Here is an 18,091-nt window from a genome sequence, read left to right on the forward strand (position 1 = left end):
TAAATTACTTAATTTCCTCATTTTGTTCGGCTATGAGGCAGGTACCTTTTTTCATTTCTGTGATTATATTTAGTAATAAACCCATTACATTTCACTTTACATTTTCAGGATATGAATACAGACTCAAAGTTACTCATAAAACCAGATGTAGCTTTAATTGTGAATTAGGTTCTCTTTAGTAATCTTCATTGTAAAAATCAAATTGCAATTCACCATCAAATCGTTGAAAGGTTGTTTTGCAATGGAGCCAAATTTCTGCCAACTGCAATTTGTGAAACTAAATTTTATAGTTTAAAACATATTATTTCCTTCCTTTGCATTTTCCTCACATTTAAAGCATCTAAGACTGGGGCTCATTACTTTACAAATAGTTATTGCTCCAAAAAGACTCCATACCTAACCTAATTGGACAATTTACCTATAAAAACATGGGATTTGACAGCAGAACCATTCAGTCCTTCTTTTATTACCTGCCAAGGTTCCTAACAGCCAAAGAACGTTGTACATGGCTAGAATAGGGACTGACCTATTAAAACAGATCATTGTATCAACTTTACAGGTGACAAGTCCCACTCCATCATAAAGCCACTCCCCAGAAGCGAGAGAGCTCCTGGTAGCCCACCTAAGGAAGTTCTCTGTTATCGATATGATGTCATACCCTGACACTCCACTTTAAAAGCTCACGAGATGGCAGCATAGGTAATCTGAGTGAGATCTGTGATCTAAAAAGGCAGACCTCAAGGGTAGTAACAATGAAAGTTTAGAGATATCTTATTGGGGGGAGGGGTTGTGCAAATACTGAGAACAGGTACAGGGGTTTGCTAATGGACTACCAGGTCCATCAACTTAAAAATAAGCCCTGGTCATTCTTTCAATTATATCCATGCATTTCCACCATGGTCCCCTGTAATGTAAAGAATTGATTCTCCAGTCCTGAGTTCCTTTTCACTGTATTCCCATCAACCAGTTTGCTAAAGTGTTCCAGATATTTTTAATCTCAGGGATAACTGTAAAAGATGAAAGATTAAAAAGTAACACTGACCTAGAAAATACTGTTCACGTTCTCAGCTACAAGTCGCGTGTGTGTTGAGGCTAATTGATCTACTTATAAGAATTATTAATGTTTTTAGCTTTTAGAACTTGCTCTGCTATTACGTACAATATTACATACAATTTTTCCTTTTCTCTCTGCCTTACATGATTTGTATGTCTCAAATGTTCAAAATGTTTTCTATAAAACATGTAATGGTTTTTTTCCTTTGTAGGTTAGCAAGGGATGTCTCACATCAGCAAAGAAAAGCAATACTCACTCCTCCAATGAGTATATCTACTCAGAATGAGCTGCTCTTAAAGGAGGTGAAAACCAAATTTGGAACATTGAAACAAATGCTGTAAAATGGCAAAGTGAGCCTGACTATTTCCTTGCTTGGACTCTTTTCAGAGAGTAATTATTGCCCCAAAATGAGTTCACCTTTGGTACCAAGCAAGTCATGCTGTGATGAACAGCAGGGCAACAGCAACGAAGACCAAAATGACAATGAAAGTGGGACAGCAATTGATGACAGCAATGCCAACAAAATATTTTCCACTGTAAGGACCCATGACCAGGTTGAGGTAAATAGTGGTGAAGAGGAAACAAGTGCTTTACAATCTTGGCAAACAGAAAACCTTCCACAGTCACAGAAGGAGCACAGTTTAGGAATGCATTATGGTCAAGGACCTCGGTCTTGTGGCCAAGCTTTAGGTGAACCAAGGCAACATTCACCAACTAATAGACATTTAAGCAAAAGCTGCATGACGGATGATGCCAAGGACAGTTTAAAGTTCTCTTCTACTCATGGACTAGCTCAGATACACTCAAAGACCAGCACCCAAGACAGAAGCTCACTAATACCCATAAATAAAGTTAGTGATCCTTCCTTTATTAGTTATACTAATAATGTTGGTACCATATCATCAAATGAACGTTTCAAAGGATTTTCATTAGTAAAATCAGGTATATATTCAACAAAATCAGAACCTTTTGTAAAAGACCGTATTTTACTTACTCCACCTATGGAATCACCTTCTAAGTATTTACAATGCAGTGAAACATCAAATTTTGGAATCAGGGCCCCGGATCCTTCTATACACATTGACCCTTTATATGGACTACCCAGTCACACACTCAGTAATACCTCAGAGGAAAAAAAGATTGTGATTTATTCAAAGCCACCTACCTCAGATACTAGTGTCTCTGAATTTCCTACAGGTGAAAGAACCACACCACATGTGAACAAGCACAGCACATTACAGCAACCTACAAATATGGATCATCACTCACGTTTATCTCCTAAACCTCAGGTAACACCAGAAGCACAACTACATCAGGGTCAAACAAATGTACCATCAGAACTAGATTCAAAATGTCTGCCTTCGAAGGCTACAGGTCAACACAGAGCAGAGCATTTTATGTTTGGTGATTTGTCAGGAAAAAGAGGGGGAACTTTGTCTGAAACCAGAGTTTCTCTTCCTAGTGTTTCAGCAAGCCGTCCACAGTCAAATCGAACAGCAAAGCAGTCCGACGTAATTTTATGTGGCAGCCCTACAACATTGAATTCCAACAGTTCAAGTTTAAGACAAGAGGAATGCATTGGAGGTAAATCATGTAACGAACTGAAAACGTCTCAGGATTGCAATCATCCAGACAGCAAATCACAAGTAATAGAAACATTAAAAAATAAAGAGTCTACCATCAAACCTGCTTTAAGAAAAACAACATCATTCAACGAATCTCTAGGTAATAAAATGTATCTCAATAAAGAGAGAGTTTCAGGGGAAGACTATCTTTCTCAAGACAGTGACAGTAACTTTTTTTCAAGTAGCAGTGCAAATGCCTTGAAAGATAAAATTGCTTTGGTCGATAACAGAAAGACAGCTGTTGGGAGAAAACTTCAGACGGATGTTTTAAAAGCCAGTATGAAAGAAAGTCAAAAGAACTCAGCAGATACCTTATTATGTTCCCCCATTCCCTTAAGCCCGGTGGCAGCAGTAAATATTAATGATCAACGGACTGCTTTGCTGAGCAGCTTGAAGGATCTCAACACAGTTCACACTGACAGATTGTCACCTTCTTTCGCTCTACCTCCTATTGAGAGTACACAGTTGTTCAACATATCCCCTAAAGCCAGTAACAAGCCACTTTGTAACAGTGGTATCCCCAAACCAATCCTAATACATCCTAAAGCCCCCATTACAAATGAAGGGGAAGTGGAAAACAACAGTAAAGACAAAAATGAAGAGGCAATTGAACCAAATCTTTTAGTGCCTAAACCCAAGCAAGTGAGGCCGAAAATTATTACATACATTAGAAGAAACCCTCAAGCAGTAGATGGGCTCCCTTTTGGACAAATGAGTATGCCTTTTGGAGTCCCTTCGTGTACTGTTCCGATACCAAAAGAACACGAGATATTGAGTGGTGACATTAAATCTTCCAGTGTGTTGGATAAATACAAACCTGACATACAAAAACCGAGGATATTTAGTGCTGGCCTGATGGTGTCTACAGTACAGCCACCTGGACATCATTCATTGGAGGAGGTAAGAGAGGTTCATGTGCTAGGGCTCTACTCAGTGGTAACTATGTTTTGTACGTTAAAAATTTTGGTGAACGCGTTGCCTTACGTGATTGTGGCCAGTGATGTATTTACCTTTCGGCCCATCCTAGGCCTGACCTAGGGCAGTGCTCCCAGTTGCTTCCCCCTCTGTGATAGTCTAAGTACAATAATGGGTGCTGCACACCTTTAAGAAATGGAACAATCGCATATGATGCCATATACTGGTGTGCTTTGTCATAAAGGTGTGCACCAACTTTTAATGGAGTCTAAGGAGGCTTTGCTGACCCATCACAGTCTCCAGAGCACTAATAGGTTGGAGATCTCCCTTGTAACCAGCCTTTTGTGCAGCGGGACACAGAAGGGTTGATTGCCCCGTAGAAGGTGATCTGCCTGCCCCCCCATTTTGTACCAGGAGAACTGCCATGGACCTGCTGCCCTAGGCCTAGTCAGCCTAGCCCAGGACTAGATTGTAGCCACTATGCACCACTGTATAATAGCTATTTATTATGCTTTTTGTAGTTTATAAACACCTTCGTGATCGTTTTACTCAATTAATAACTTTGTTTAGATATTGTACAAAATACTCTTAAAATACATTGTATTGTTTACTTGGGAGTGTTCTGGAAAAACTGTTACAAGGTAAAGACTCTCTGAAATCTAACCTTTAGGTGACCTTCCAAATGAATGGGTTCCTCATTAAATACTGTACCACATGTTCAAACAAATTTAAGTCTAATGTTCTTTTTTGTAGGTTTGTTATTTTATTGGTGTTAATTCCATGACATAATACAGACAGTTATCATCACAAGAAAAGCCATGCATTCATCACCATTTAAAACAAATAATAATAAAACCAAGAATAAAGAGTACTACTGTGTTCTAGCAAAATCCTTACAATGCTGTTATAGGCATATGCATAGTACAATCAGTTTTGTGGACAGTTTTTGTGTACTACATTGACATGTGACTTAAAGGATATGGCCATATACAAGATCGCAGAGCCACCCCTATACCAGTAAATCCGGTGGGGCCTGGGCGATGTGTGTCTTAGTTCAAATTTAGGGCTAGTGGGGACTTAAAAGGGATTTAAAGTTGTGACTAGGATTTGACAGACATGAACACTCGCACAAACATAGCATGGAGATAACTTATTAACTGAAAGTTACTTCATACCAGATCAATTTGGATACTTCTGTGGGAGCAAAGATAACTGTGAACAAACCCACAAGCAGTTATGTGACCTAAAAGTCAGGCAGAATTTGAAGACAACTATTGCTTTGTTACATTGTCTACTTACGTATATGTCCTCAGAATAATTACTTTCAAGTCGCTCTTTTGTGTTTTCACACAAGTCCCTACACACGTTTTCATCCCTAGTGCGTTATTTTATCAACATTTAACCATTGCTGTCCCGCTCTCAACCATTCTTCTAAATCATTAGCATGTACTCATATAATTCAGCTGTGGAAGCAATTTTTTATGCAGTAGTTTCTGCTGGGTAACTACTTCCCACTGTTGTTTTGGGCCACGGATGAAAGTTTTTGTCTACCTTTATTGTTGAATACTTTTACAGAGTTTAATTAAAACACCCAAAGTAGAAGAAATGTTATGATATATAATGCTCTCAAAACCATAGGGAATATCTGTAAAAGCGCCATTCTAATGTCAACTTAAAGCTAAAGAATTTTTTTAATTCTACTTTTAATAGTTTATTGGGTAGATGATGTAATATGATTTAAAGTGTCACAATACACTATGGGGACCAGATCTTTAAATATGACACAAACGTTAATTTAAACTTTTCTCTGTGTCCTTTAATTAATACTTATGTCTGTGATCTTTAAATACTGCCAATCTACATAAAAGTAAAGCAGGTATTTCTTTTTCTTTATAGGCAAGTGAAAGACCAAGGAAAGATGACTACTGTTCCTCCACATTTCCTCATTATGAGGTTCCTCCCAGCTTCTATAGATCCACCATGATCCTAAAGCCACAGCTTGGTCTGGGTGCTGTTTCCAGACTGCCATCAACAAGAAGCAGGATATTGATTGCAAGCCAATGTTCTTCAAGTAGTCACATAACCCAACAGGAACAAGAGAGAGCTGCCGGCAGTGTTAACAGCTCAGACACTTCAGGTATATTTCAAAATACATTTTTCTTTGCTAATCATTGTCTTATTTTATAGTGATAGATAATCATAGGGGAATCTCCATCTGCACTCACTACATTAGCATTGTGAAATAACCTCTTCAACAATCTATTTTGCTACGAGTATTTCTATATATATATCCCTGTACAGAAATAAAAGTACTTTGCTGTAATAATAGGATATTGTGGGTTGTATTTTTACCAATGTGAAATACAGATGTTACCGGTTCATACATTAGTATAAAGTATTATAAGTAGAGTGACCAGACCACATGTTCACGATTGCATAGATAATCCATGTCATAATCAAGAGACTTGTCCCTCATCCTGGCTGATCCATGAAGCACAGGATACTCTCATTCCTGTACAGTGTATTGGCCAAACCTACCCCCTGTTTGCTGGCTCACATGTACCATATACTCCCTGTCACCCAGCTCTAAAATTGGCTCATGCAAAAGTTCAAGGGGGTCTAATGAGCCCTCCATGTGCATACACAGAAATCAATGGAAGCACTTTCTTGCTATAAATTGGCTGAATCAAGTAGCCAAAAGTGACAGTAAAATGGGATTGTGGGGTTGCAGCTCTGGAGCTGTAGCTTCTACTAAAGGCCAGTACCTTATTTTTTATTTTTTTTTACTAAAAATAGTTATGAATTCTCTATTGGTGGTACTGCATGGTACACTGGTATGTGCCTTTAAAAGACTAAATGCGCAGTTTTCTAATTTCATATTGTTAAGGTGAAATGCAGCTTTCTGTGAGATCATGAAGCGTTTTCACATTAGGAAAGTTACAATAGTTGTCTTATAAAGTACTTGATATTATCCGCCACTGTAAAATTCCAGCACAATGCACCCCTTGTTATAAAAAAAGCTATTTCTGATAGATCAGGACGGAAGAAATGTACATTTGAAAATGTAAACAAAAACTGGCCAAAATGAAACAATGTTCCCAAAATACATATTTGGCACAAATACAGGAAAATATACATGCAAGTTTTTTTGGTGTTACTGAGGCTTTGCAGCAACAGTGTTTGAGTGAAGAAAGTGATTGTTGCCAGACATGTCATTGGCCCTTAACGATATGTTTTTCTGTGACGTGTCTTTTACCAATCACTTTCTTCACTCAAACGTTGTTGATTCAATGCCTCAATATTGAGGGATTCAGCAACAACAACAAAAAAAGTTGCAGTGGAACATTTTCCATATTATTATCTCTCACAAGATGGCGGCTGCCAGTACAAAGTATAAGAGTTCCCAGAGGGTCTATCCGGACCCAGAGAGGTACTGCAGCCAACCATGCAGATCAATGGAGCCCAGCTTACTGATCACTATGTGATCAGTAAAATAAAATGTAAAACATTAAAAAAGTGATAAAATCTAAAAATAAAAAGACCCCAGTGATGTCACCATAACATAAGAGCTTGGTGTTCTACACAAATGTTCTCTGTAGATTGAATAAAAATGTCATTACTCTTGACTTGAATATATTTGTATGCAGTAATCATAGGTTTTAAAGTATCCTGTATATCAAGTGTTACAAATCTCTTTAATCATGAATTATTTAAATACATAACACTGATGGACGATCTAGTCTGCACCCTTTTAGTTACTGTAAAAGTCAAACTTCATAGGTCCTTGTCATTGACTTATGGTCAGGAGCCTTATGCCTATCCTATACTTATACCTCTACCACCTAAGTGGAAAAATAATCATGGTAATTAGTTTGAGGCCATTGTTATCACCACAGAATTTTACCTTGCACCTTTTGTTACAAACCCTGCACAGCTATTAAAGTAATCAGCTGCTACTGGATGGTTGGAATAAATGATATGAAGGAATAATTAATTGGCATATTAAGATGGATGCTGCCGATGTGGTATTTATAGAAAAGTTACTTTTTGAAACACTAATTTCCGCAGTTACAATGCTGAAGGAATTTGTGAATCATCTCACTTAAAAATAAATGCTTTGCATTACATGCTGTACAGTAATTAGCGAGCAGTGGTGTTCTTTCATCTAATCAAACTGCATTAAGGTTATGTTACTCATTTATTATATGCAGACATATGGCATTAACCTTTATGTTCCCTAATTACTAGTATTGAAAATGTGCGCTTCTTTGGCACTCAAAGTGTTAAGGAGCTGTATTCAAATTATTTTCATCCATATTGAAGTTAGACCTCTTAAACAATGTTTGTGGCTTTGGAACAAATGCAAGCAGGTTTATTTGTGTTAAAAGGACTTAGTTGAAAATTATATATGAAAATGTTTATGGTGAGCAGAGAAGTGACAAAAGCATCCACCGTCCCGCAAAGCAAAATCAAATATACTTTTGTATCACCTTTTTCTTTCCATAAGCATAACCCCCCAACTTTACAGGTGTCCAAAACGGGAAATCTGTGTTTGGGAGTGTGGCAAGACACAGGGAGAGTGGGGTCATTCCAGAAGTGGGGAGGATGTGAGGTGGCCAACTTTCTTACCTGCAAACCCACCTTGCAAAGCTATTGTCTAAGGAGGCAAAGTGGAAACTGTAGTGGAGGTCTGTGTTGCAACAGCATACACCTCAAATGATTTCTCAACTCCTTGAGTCAAAAATAGAGAAGTAGAGGCTCAGCACTCAAATAACTCAGCACTCCTTAAGGCTTGAGAAAGACCTGTGTGTCGAAACTTTGCCTATGCGAAATAAACTCACCTTATCATTTGAGTGCTGAGCCTCTACTTCTTTGTTGGATTTATTGAAGGACTTGGTGGTACCCTGGCTCATGCACCATCTCACTACTTAGTGATGTATTCCAACCTTTGTTTCTGTGTATCTCCTTGAATCAGTCAAGGGGCGATCTGAGGATCCCTTCAACCAGCCCATGCTCCGCACTGCTTGCAAAAGTTGAACAATGGGGCAGCTAGCTGGTACAGTAGGACACTGCATGAAAATTAGGACTTCCTATGAAAACGTGGACTGTTGGGAGGTATGCATAAGCGTACTGAATTTGTGGCTTGCTGCAGTTACATGAGATGAGATGTAACAATTGTTAAACAGGTGAATGTAGGTGTAATACCCGGGCTCATGCAGTTCCACACAATACTATGCTCAAAGTACATGTAAAGTAGCAGTACATGTAAAATACCTTATCTGCATGACTCTGCCTGGCTGCTTGAATGTGTTAAAAAGTAAATATTTATACTTCTTTGCTTGCCATTTCTTACATTTCAGGAACAAATGTTATTGCAGTAAAATTGGCTGTGATTAACAAGAAATGTCTTGTCTCCAGTATTGGGTTGCTAATCATTCATTTTGGGGTTTCTGCTCTTTTTATTATATGAAATATCATGAAACAAGCCTCTAGGAAAACCACGTTTAAAGATGCCTATAAATCCAGGTCCCGGGCTAAGCATTTTAAAGTAAATTTTACAGGGTTGTAACAGCGGTCAGCTTATGTAGGGCTTTAGGATAGCCACGAGATGCCGGGAGATAGCACTCAGTTTATGAGTCCACAAGAAAGCAGATAGGATATGTCATCCAAAAGGTGGACTGCTTTATTGAGGAAGAGCATGGGTAAAAGAGTGGAACGGTGATTGAGTGGATTATAATAGTGCTATTCAAATGTGATGCCACATATTACACAAATTAAACAGATTAACACTCATCCCTCAAACAACTGGCTTAATCCTCACCTAACGTTAATGGAGACTCATTAACATATACAAAAAGTCCATTAGTGGACCCATGTATTGTGGGGTTGAGCCCAGGACAGAGAGCAAATAAATTTTACAGGTTTTACCATAATCTAGCACTAAAATCAATCACACTGAGGTAAAGTATTTCCCAAATATTACTCCAAAACAAAAACTACAAGCTACAGTAAAATAATTTTATGGTACTGAAATTATATGTAAACACATTTTAAACAGCTTTCACACAAGAAATACATGTCTTTATAATGGGTTTAACCCTTTGCAGAAAATAATAGGTGTTCATTTCAGTTTTATTTAGTATCTTTATACAAATAAAAGGCATGTCAGCATTTGAATCGTCGGTCACAATGGACTTGACATAAAGACAAGACAGCATTGGCTTTCTCAGAATTCCATTTCTTACCATCTGACCTTACTAAAAGTGAGCTTTCCTACCCCAGTCCCCATCAGAGGCCAACGATTTATATGCGGTCTGGAATAATAGCTGGCTGTCGTGTACCCTTCATAGTGTGGTGCCCATGGTGGGAGTGAGGCAGTGGGCCTGAGTAGTAGGACGGCCACCTCCAGATCAACTGCCTCCATGGCTATGAGAGCCTCTGCTGCCTGGATGTGCTATCCCAAAATGCACCAGAGAAAAGGAGGGAAGAGAAAGAGAAAAGGGGAGAAAAAATTGGAACGATTAGGACAGAAGGCGGGGGAAGAGAGAGAGACTCAGTTTTTAGGACAGTTACAGTAATAAAAGCTAAAAAAAAAAGCTAAAAAACTAGTATCCTTATAATAATAACCATTTTAACTGTGACAGGAGCTTCTGCTGTTTAAAAATAACACACAATATCATGTCAGAAACAACTATGAATGTGTCTTATTGGGAAAGCACAACTAAATATTGGCTGAAACATTTTGGCAGAGACAAAGAATAGTACATCAAAGAAACAGAAGGTTGGCAGCTACCTAACAGTGAAGGCTCCCACTGACAAACCGTGAAAGTGACATTTACAAGCAGGAAGGATTAAGGTCCTTGTTCAATATGGTTCCTAAAGTAAAATGTAAATCCTAGTCATCTGATTGAATCTTCTGTCCTCATACAGTGACAGGTCAGGAGATATTTGTTTGGAGAATAAAAAGAAAAAGAACATTTTGGGATGTAACCAGATTCACCTCCACTCGGGGTATCAGTTACAGTTCTCTGTAATTGGATTTACTGACAGGAATCAGTTATTTAGAATTATAATCCTATGAATAGAGTTATTCATTTACTTGTTTCAATTGTGATCTATTACTAGCCTTTTTTTTGCTTTACTGAGAGGGAGGATGGTACATGGACCAGTGAGTTAAATTAGACATGCATTTGATAGACCAAGGACTGATTAAAGTTTTAGTCTTCATAGTAGGAAAACACAGACAGGAGGGCTTTTGTCACTTACCCTCACTCACGCTCTCTTACTCACTCTTACATGCTCTTTCAGTCACTCATTAACTCTCTCACACTCTCATTCATTCTCTCTCATGCTCTCTTTCCCTTCTCCACCGACCACTTCCATGTCCCTGTCTGCTTTTCCGCAGCTCCGCTTCAGCTCTTGCCTTCTGTCTCCATACTGCTTCCCTCCTTTTATCAGCTCCGTTATACAGGTAATTGGAAATTATTTTGGCAACAAAAATTCATTTTTTTCTAATTAATTGTTGTATTTTAGCACAGTGGTGTTTACTGAGCACACAAATACATCAAAAAGGAAACAGTGTCAGTACTTTGAACAGTGATGTATGTATTCACCTCTGGTACTGTAATAGGCCTTACCCAGGGCAGCATCCCCAGGTGTCCACCAGGGCCACAGGCTCTTCAGGATGTGTGGGATTTATAGTACAATAACAGTGGTGGGCAACTTGGTGCAGTCCTCCATAGTATGAATCAGTCAGTTACCCCATTGAGCATCCATGACCCAGGAGCAATCTACCCTCCTCCGACCTACTGCCAAAATGCACCAATTACTCTTCTGACTTGCTCAGTTTTAGTTTATTTAGGGTATGATGTCTCTTTTGAAACATAACACGGGCAGATAGAGCCCTGCTGTTTGGGAGTACAGTCCTCTCTGATCATCCACTAGACCACCAAATACAAATACTAGACCCCCTAGGATTCAAGGCCTGGTAACTAGAACTGATTACTGGAGTATGGATGGAATGACCCATATAAAAGTATTTTTTCTCACTGATCTGGCTTAGATTTCTAGAATGATGAATCAATTCAAAGTTATTCCAAATGCTTTCTGTTTTCTTTCAATTTGTTCCCTTGAGGGAGATCATCATGTCTTGAAATGCTTTGTGCCTTCCGGCAAAGAGCACTAAGTCCCACTTTCTGAAACTGAAGTGCCACAGATGAATTCTCATTACATTTATTTTTTTATATTATTGTTCTTGTAGCAGATTAAGGTCCTTATTTCTTTCCCTGCACACATGATTAAGTACAGGTTGTCAAGTGGAAGCCAAAGCTTGTATGTAAATTGCCCTTTTTGTTTGCAGAGAAATGTTGGTAACATGAGTTCTTGAACAAATTATTTTCTGTTCACTAAAAAGTGAATACAGGCAAGTAAGGAGAAAAAACAAGTCCAGCTCACTAATTAACTATGGTCAACTTGATTTTGTGTTCACTAATGCAAGCTAAAAAAAAAAAAGTAGGCAATTTGTTAACCCATGAGTTTTTTGCCAGTTACAAATATGAGTCACCAATGCCAATCACTTATCTGTAATTAGATACATTATTTAAAAATAAGTTAATTAAATACATAAAGTAATTACCCCTCCTCTTCCTCCTTGACAACTCACATGACCTCACCTTCAACTAAAACTACAAACAATCCCCTTCAATATAAGCTACCACTGTAAATTTTGGAGTTACTTAAAAATGTCCTTGTTTTTGAAAGAAAAGCATTTTTTCCATTAAAAACACCAGAAATACAGTGCAGATATTGTTACAGGTCATCTATAAATATAAATATATAAAATAAAATATATAAAAAGTTGCACACAAATTGTGATTTAAACTATATATATATATATATATATATATATATATATATATATATATAATGATCCAATTATTCAGTAAATTTATCAATACATAAAAACCAGCAATTTACGGCTATCTGTTAAAAGACACAATACAGTGTTACCCTTTTATGTGTCACACTCACTAGAGGCTCAGATGGTATGCATATAGTTGGCCAAACTAACAACCTCAAATGTTTGTATCTATCTTCTGAATACCTCAAAAAAGACAATAACGACACAACACCATAAACCATGTAAGAAAATAATGTAATTACGCAAGATAAATACATCCTTACAAGAAATAAACTGAATAAAGGCATGCAAAAGTTAACATATCATTAATGCTGCCAATTTGTTAATGATTGACATTGGCTGTACATTCATTTCTGGGTATCAGGCTTATGTCAGGAACATAACATAATTTACATAATTTATTTTAATAAAAAGAGACGTGACTTCCATCTTTTCAGCTTGTCACTGTTACCTTTCGCCGGCGGGTCTGTCCAGGGAGCTCCTCTGCTGCCGTCCTCGGTGCTATGGAAGTGCACACACGTGCACGCTGTCATGGCGGCCAGGAATCCTTACCCAGCAACTGCGTACGTCACGCTAGGGGGCGGGTCCTCCCGCTTTTTATCTGATTGGCTGATTATTGCCTGCAGCTGTTTGGCACCAAATTTAAGCCCACTGCTCACTCTAATCTGAGCCCTTGTGTGGTACATTCGCTATCACTGTCTCAGTGTGCTATATATCTGATATTCTGGTTTTCTGACTCCTGCTTTGTTCCTGACTACTCTTTGATCGCCGCCTGGATTGACTTCGGATTGCTTTTTGAACTTTGCCTGTTTGCTGCCTGCCTTGACCTTGGACTGTGACCTGTTTTTGCTATTTGTACTGTTCCGCTGCTGTCCCACTATTCCTCCTACAACTACTTGTCTGGATAGCTCACCACTCTGCATACGGGACCCGTCCCTTGTCGGATTGTTACAGTCACCTTTTCCAGGAACGTTACCTAATGTAAATGTGAGGCATGCCAATATTCCTAATTTGTGTTAAGTGTGTCCTGTAGGCAAAAATGAGTCTCCATAAAATATCACCCCAAGAGTACGTCAGTCACTTGCGCATTTATACACTCTAGTCAACCCTGTAACATTATAAGCTGGTTCATCGACTCAGATGCCTACCATTTGCCCAATGTATTTAAAGGCCTGTCCTGGTCCGCAGCTTACTGTGACCACGCACACAGGACAGACATCTCCATACCTGGGAAATTGGGGTAGACTATCCCGGACATCTACCTTCTAGAACAGTACTAGCCCCAGAAGTGCAGGAAGTAGGCTGAAGCGATTATGGCCAAACATTGCTCTCCTTAAAACGCTTTTAAACCAACACTCCAGTAATCAGTAATAATAACACATTTTGCTCTTTTAAAGAGGCATATAACAGACATAGTCACAAGAGTTTATCTCATCTTTTCTTAAAACTTATAACCAGGGCCACAAATTCAAATGTTTTTTCATGATGTTGAACTATGCTTATGATTTATTCTGCATAAAGAGACTGAATTATTAAAAAAAAGTTTTAGCTTGTAATTCAGGGAGCAGGTTATAAACCTGGCAAGAGACACCACTTTTAGCCTACAGATAACATTTTCTGGACAGAATACCAGGTTTAACTGAGGATATGAATCCTACCCAAGGGCTGAATGGGATACATTCACAAAATCCTAATAAAGTTATTGTACACTTTAAGATCATTTTTGGGCCGCTGTTGTCTTTATTATAAACAGAGTGCAGTTCTTGGCTCACTTCACTATTCAGAACTGATTTAAAATGTCATCATTCTACCATGTATTGTGTGAATGTGCAATTTATCAATTATATTCCAAATGATACATGCATGAAGTAACGGAAATGAAATATTATTTAGAATATGTAATTGAAACTTGTTAGAAAATATTTTAGTATTTATTGTTGGCTTTCATTTTTATAGCCTAATATTGATAGTACTTGAAGGTGCTGTTCCACCTACTCAACATACTTTGAAGTTTTTGTAACTAAATGCATCATCATAAGAAATATTTAAGTAATTTTGCAAGAAACACTAACTTATCAAGAGAAAAAAGCTTGCACAGGCAACGATAGAAAGCAAAAAGGAAAGGATGAAGTCACCGATCTGCTGACCCTTAACATCTTAGAGCAGAGCTGCACAACTCCAGTCTTCAAGGACCATGCACAGGCCACATTTTTAAATATCCCAGCGCGAGTACAGCCATCTCAATTACAAATTAATCAAACTACTTGTTTTCAGGCATGGAAGCACAGAGTTTCTAGCTTTTTTGGCCCCTCAATGACACAAGTGGATCAGTTTGGAATCAAAACTATGCTGAAAACTATGCACTTTTTCCATTCTGCCATGTAAAAGTGCTCTTTATACTGCACTGTGTTCAGGGGCGGGCTGGGCCCTGAATCCAGGCCGGCGGGGCGGTTGGATTGCCGGCAGACGAACATTCAAAGCAGACGCAAAGTTCAAAACTAAGCGGCTGTGAACAGGACTGGCCGTCGGGCCAGCAGCGTACCTGGTGTGTGTGTGTGGGGGGGGGCGGTCCGCCCCAGGTGCCGGTCATCTGACCTCAGGAATGTGGGGTCATTTGTAACACATGAGGTAGCAGATAAGCCATAGGTCCTCTAGGGAGATCTTTTCCTGATGTACCTGGTACGTCACTGGTCACAGAGGACTTAAACCACCTTAGTGTATCATGTTTGAAAATATAAAATATCACCAAGTTGCGTACAAATTGTGATTTAAACTATATATATATATATATATATATATATATATATATATATACACACAAAACCAATAATATGCTATTGCACTCCAAACCAATTTTATAGCCTGGTGCTAGGTAACAAGGCAAAGTAATATACACAGTGTATAATGATAGATGTTATGCTGTACCACAGTCAATGTTTGCCTCAGTATACCATAATAACAGTTATCCTATACCACGTCAATGTTTGCCTCAGTATATAATGATAGGTGTTATGCTGTACCACAGTCAATGTCTGCCTCAGTATATAGTGATAGGTGTTATGCTGTACCCCCGTCAATATCTGACTCTGTATATAATGTTAACAATTATGCTGTGCCCCTGTCAATGTTTGTCTAACCGTAGAAACTATGCAGTTTTAAAGTGCGTGTGTGTGTGGGGGGGTGCCACATACAGGATCTGCCACAGGTGCCAAATACTCTAGGTACGCCAATGGCCCAATGGCCGTGCCTCAGCTCTTCGGCCCACGTCTAAAAAGGGGCGGGATGAAGAGCTGAGGCACAGCCATTGGGCGCCGGTGGAGTGACTGCCACATGACGGCCGCTTTCAGTGTTGCTTGCAGCCTCTTTGGTGGCGCAATGGGCCACTTGACTAGACTTGCCCCCTAGGCCTTAGGCTGGCAGCCCTCCCCTGAATGTGTTATTGCTTTAACAGACTAACTCAAAATTGAGTTAGGTTAATAAATGACAGTTATTATTATTTTTGTCAGGACTACCCGTACAATGGCACTTACCGCAGGAGTTATTCTGCCCAGTCTCCAGATACAAAGGGAGAAGCCCCAAGTAACAGAGAACCAGGACTTAGAGGATCCCAACAGTAAGGAGGCCTAGTACGGGCAGGTATTTATAGGTACTGAGTAAACAGGTGAAGGAATCTCCGGACGAGCCAAACTGGTACACAGAGCAGGTAGTTACACAAGCCAGGGGTCGAGACACGGAGCGGGTAGTCAGACGAGCCAAACTGGTACACGGATCAGGTAGTCAAACAAGCCAGGAGTCGAGACACGGAGCGGGTAGTCAGACGAGCCAAACTGGTACACAAGTCACCGAGCAGAGGTACAGAAACGCAATTCAAAAGAGTAAACAGGCAGGCAGAGGGTCAAAATAACGAAGATCAGGAGTTCAGCAATATACGAGGTATAGGACCACAACAGGGTGCAGTAGAAACGGCCCTCAGCCATCCGTCACCACCCCGATGCCAGCCACGCGGCATAGCCGCGCCCCCAGAGTTCCTGCGGTAGCCGCCAGAGGAGGAGGTAAGTATGGAGGCCAGGGGGACCTCAGACTCAATCCCTTGAGTTCCGTGCCGGCGGCGGATATTACGGCCGCCGGCAACGGAGCTCCGGGGAGGGATCTTGAACTCCCGGTTACCGTGGACGGTGGCCCGTCCTCCGGTGCCGGGAACCGAGGGATCGAGAACCCGACGTCCACGAGCGGCGATCCGCCCGCCGGAGCCAGGTGCCAGGTTATCGGGCGCCCGACATCTGCGAGCAGCAGTCCGCCCGCCAATGCTGGGAGTCGGATCAGTGACAATTTTATTAATAGTATTTATGGCATTATAAAAATATTGCTGTTTCATCTTAATACTATCAAACTGTTCCTTCAAGACAGCAACTTGTGCTATAGTTAGAGGAGAACGCTAAGTTAAACCTGCTGGTTTACATTTTACACAATCACTACAAACTTTTCAAATATCTTCCTTTTGGTGAGACTGGAAGTTTCTAACAGACTTAAAGTTGTATTTGGAGAACCTAAGAAGACACTAAATTATTGGTTTGAGATTGTGGCATGGTTGGTTGCATTCATTGGTACATGAAGTTTACAATCTGATGTGTCCAACCTCTTCTGTAAATTCAGTACCATAGATAGAGACTACAGCTGTTGAAGGGCTTTCTAGCAAACAGGCATGCCCACTGCACTGACTCGTCTACTAAGGATTTATACAATGTGGAGTAACACAGGGTTTGCAGATTTACAACTACTCTGCTCCCCTTACTGATTTACCTGGAGGTTTAACAAAGGAGGTGCCGCCAATAGCACAGATCTTCCTCCCGCTGTTCAGTGAAATATGTTTATTATGGATTTAGAACACCAAATGCAGATGTCATAACCAGAGAATAGAAATCTGTGTCAACAGAGGCTCTCATCACTAGATCTCTGAAGCCCTCCACACACCCATGCAGACTTGTGGGAGGACAAGCAGCCGCGAAGGACCCAGAGAATTCTGGGGACAGCATCCTCTGTCTTCTTCTGCATCTACTTATACTTTCCCAGTTGTTTGGGACTTCATAACCTGTAATTAGTGCAGGCAAACAAATTTAACAAATGCATAAAAAAGTTTAGCCCCCCCCCCCAATATTAATTGAAATCAAATTGGATGAAAACCAAAAAGGGTTATTGGAAAATTATTATATGCCTATTATTTATTACAAGGTAAAAGTATGATGCAGTCATTAATGATTACAAGTAGGAAAAAAACCTAATATTGCTCACTTTGTTTTTTTCTCCACAGAGGATCTAAAAAAAGGTTCCATGACAAATGGGGCTAAGTCAAATCTTCCCAAGCATTGCCAGTCCGGCCTTCGTCCCCCTGGCTATTCCCGGATGCCTGGGACCAAGCTAACGGCATTTGGATTTGTTAGAAGCTCCAGTGTGTCATCACTTTCAAGTAATCAGTCCAACGAGAGCATCCAAAGTGACCACGGGAGAACACTCAGTTGTAAGTCTATGACATTTCAAATTATATTGCAGGTCTAATAGTGGTATGTACAAGACAAAGAG

At 39.6% G+C, this 18,091-nt stretch overlaps 1 protein-coding gene across 1 annotated transcript in view; it reads left to right on the forward strand.

The window, feature by feature from the left end:
• The first annotated feature begins 1,461 nt into the window (after positions 1 to 1,461).
• Positions 1,462 to 18,091, forward strand: part of LOC149288989 (microtubule-associated tumor suppressor candidate 2-like) — a 146,532-nt gene continuing 129,902 nt past the window's right edge. Inside the window, exons 1-3 of the mRNA XM_089491221.1 lie at positions 1,462 to 3,579; positions 5,491 to 5,731; positions 17,823 to 18,029. Of these exons, the coding sequence (XP_089347347.1) occupies positions 1,462 to 3,579; positions 5,491 to 5,731; positions 17,823 to 18,029 (2,566 nt within the window). The remainder of the gene's footprint in view (positions 3,580 to 5,490; positions 5,732 to 17,822; positions 18,030 to 18,091) is intronic.

The sequence above is a fragment of the Sceloporus occidentalis genome, unplaced genomic scaffold (assembly GCF_023333645.1).
Source record: "Sceloporus occidentalis isolate IW3139 unplaced genomic scaffold, rSceOcc1.0.p SCAF_49, whole genome shotgun sequence".
NCBI classification, from domain to species: domain Eukaryota; kingdom Metazoa; phylum Chordata; class Lepidosauria; order Squamata; family Phrynosomatidae; genus Sceloporus; species Sceloporus occidentalis.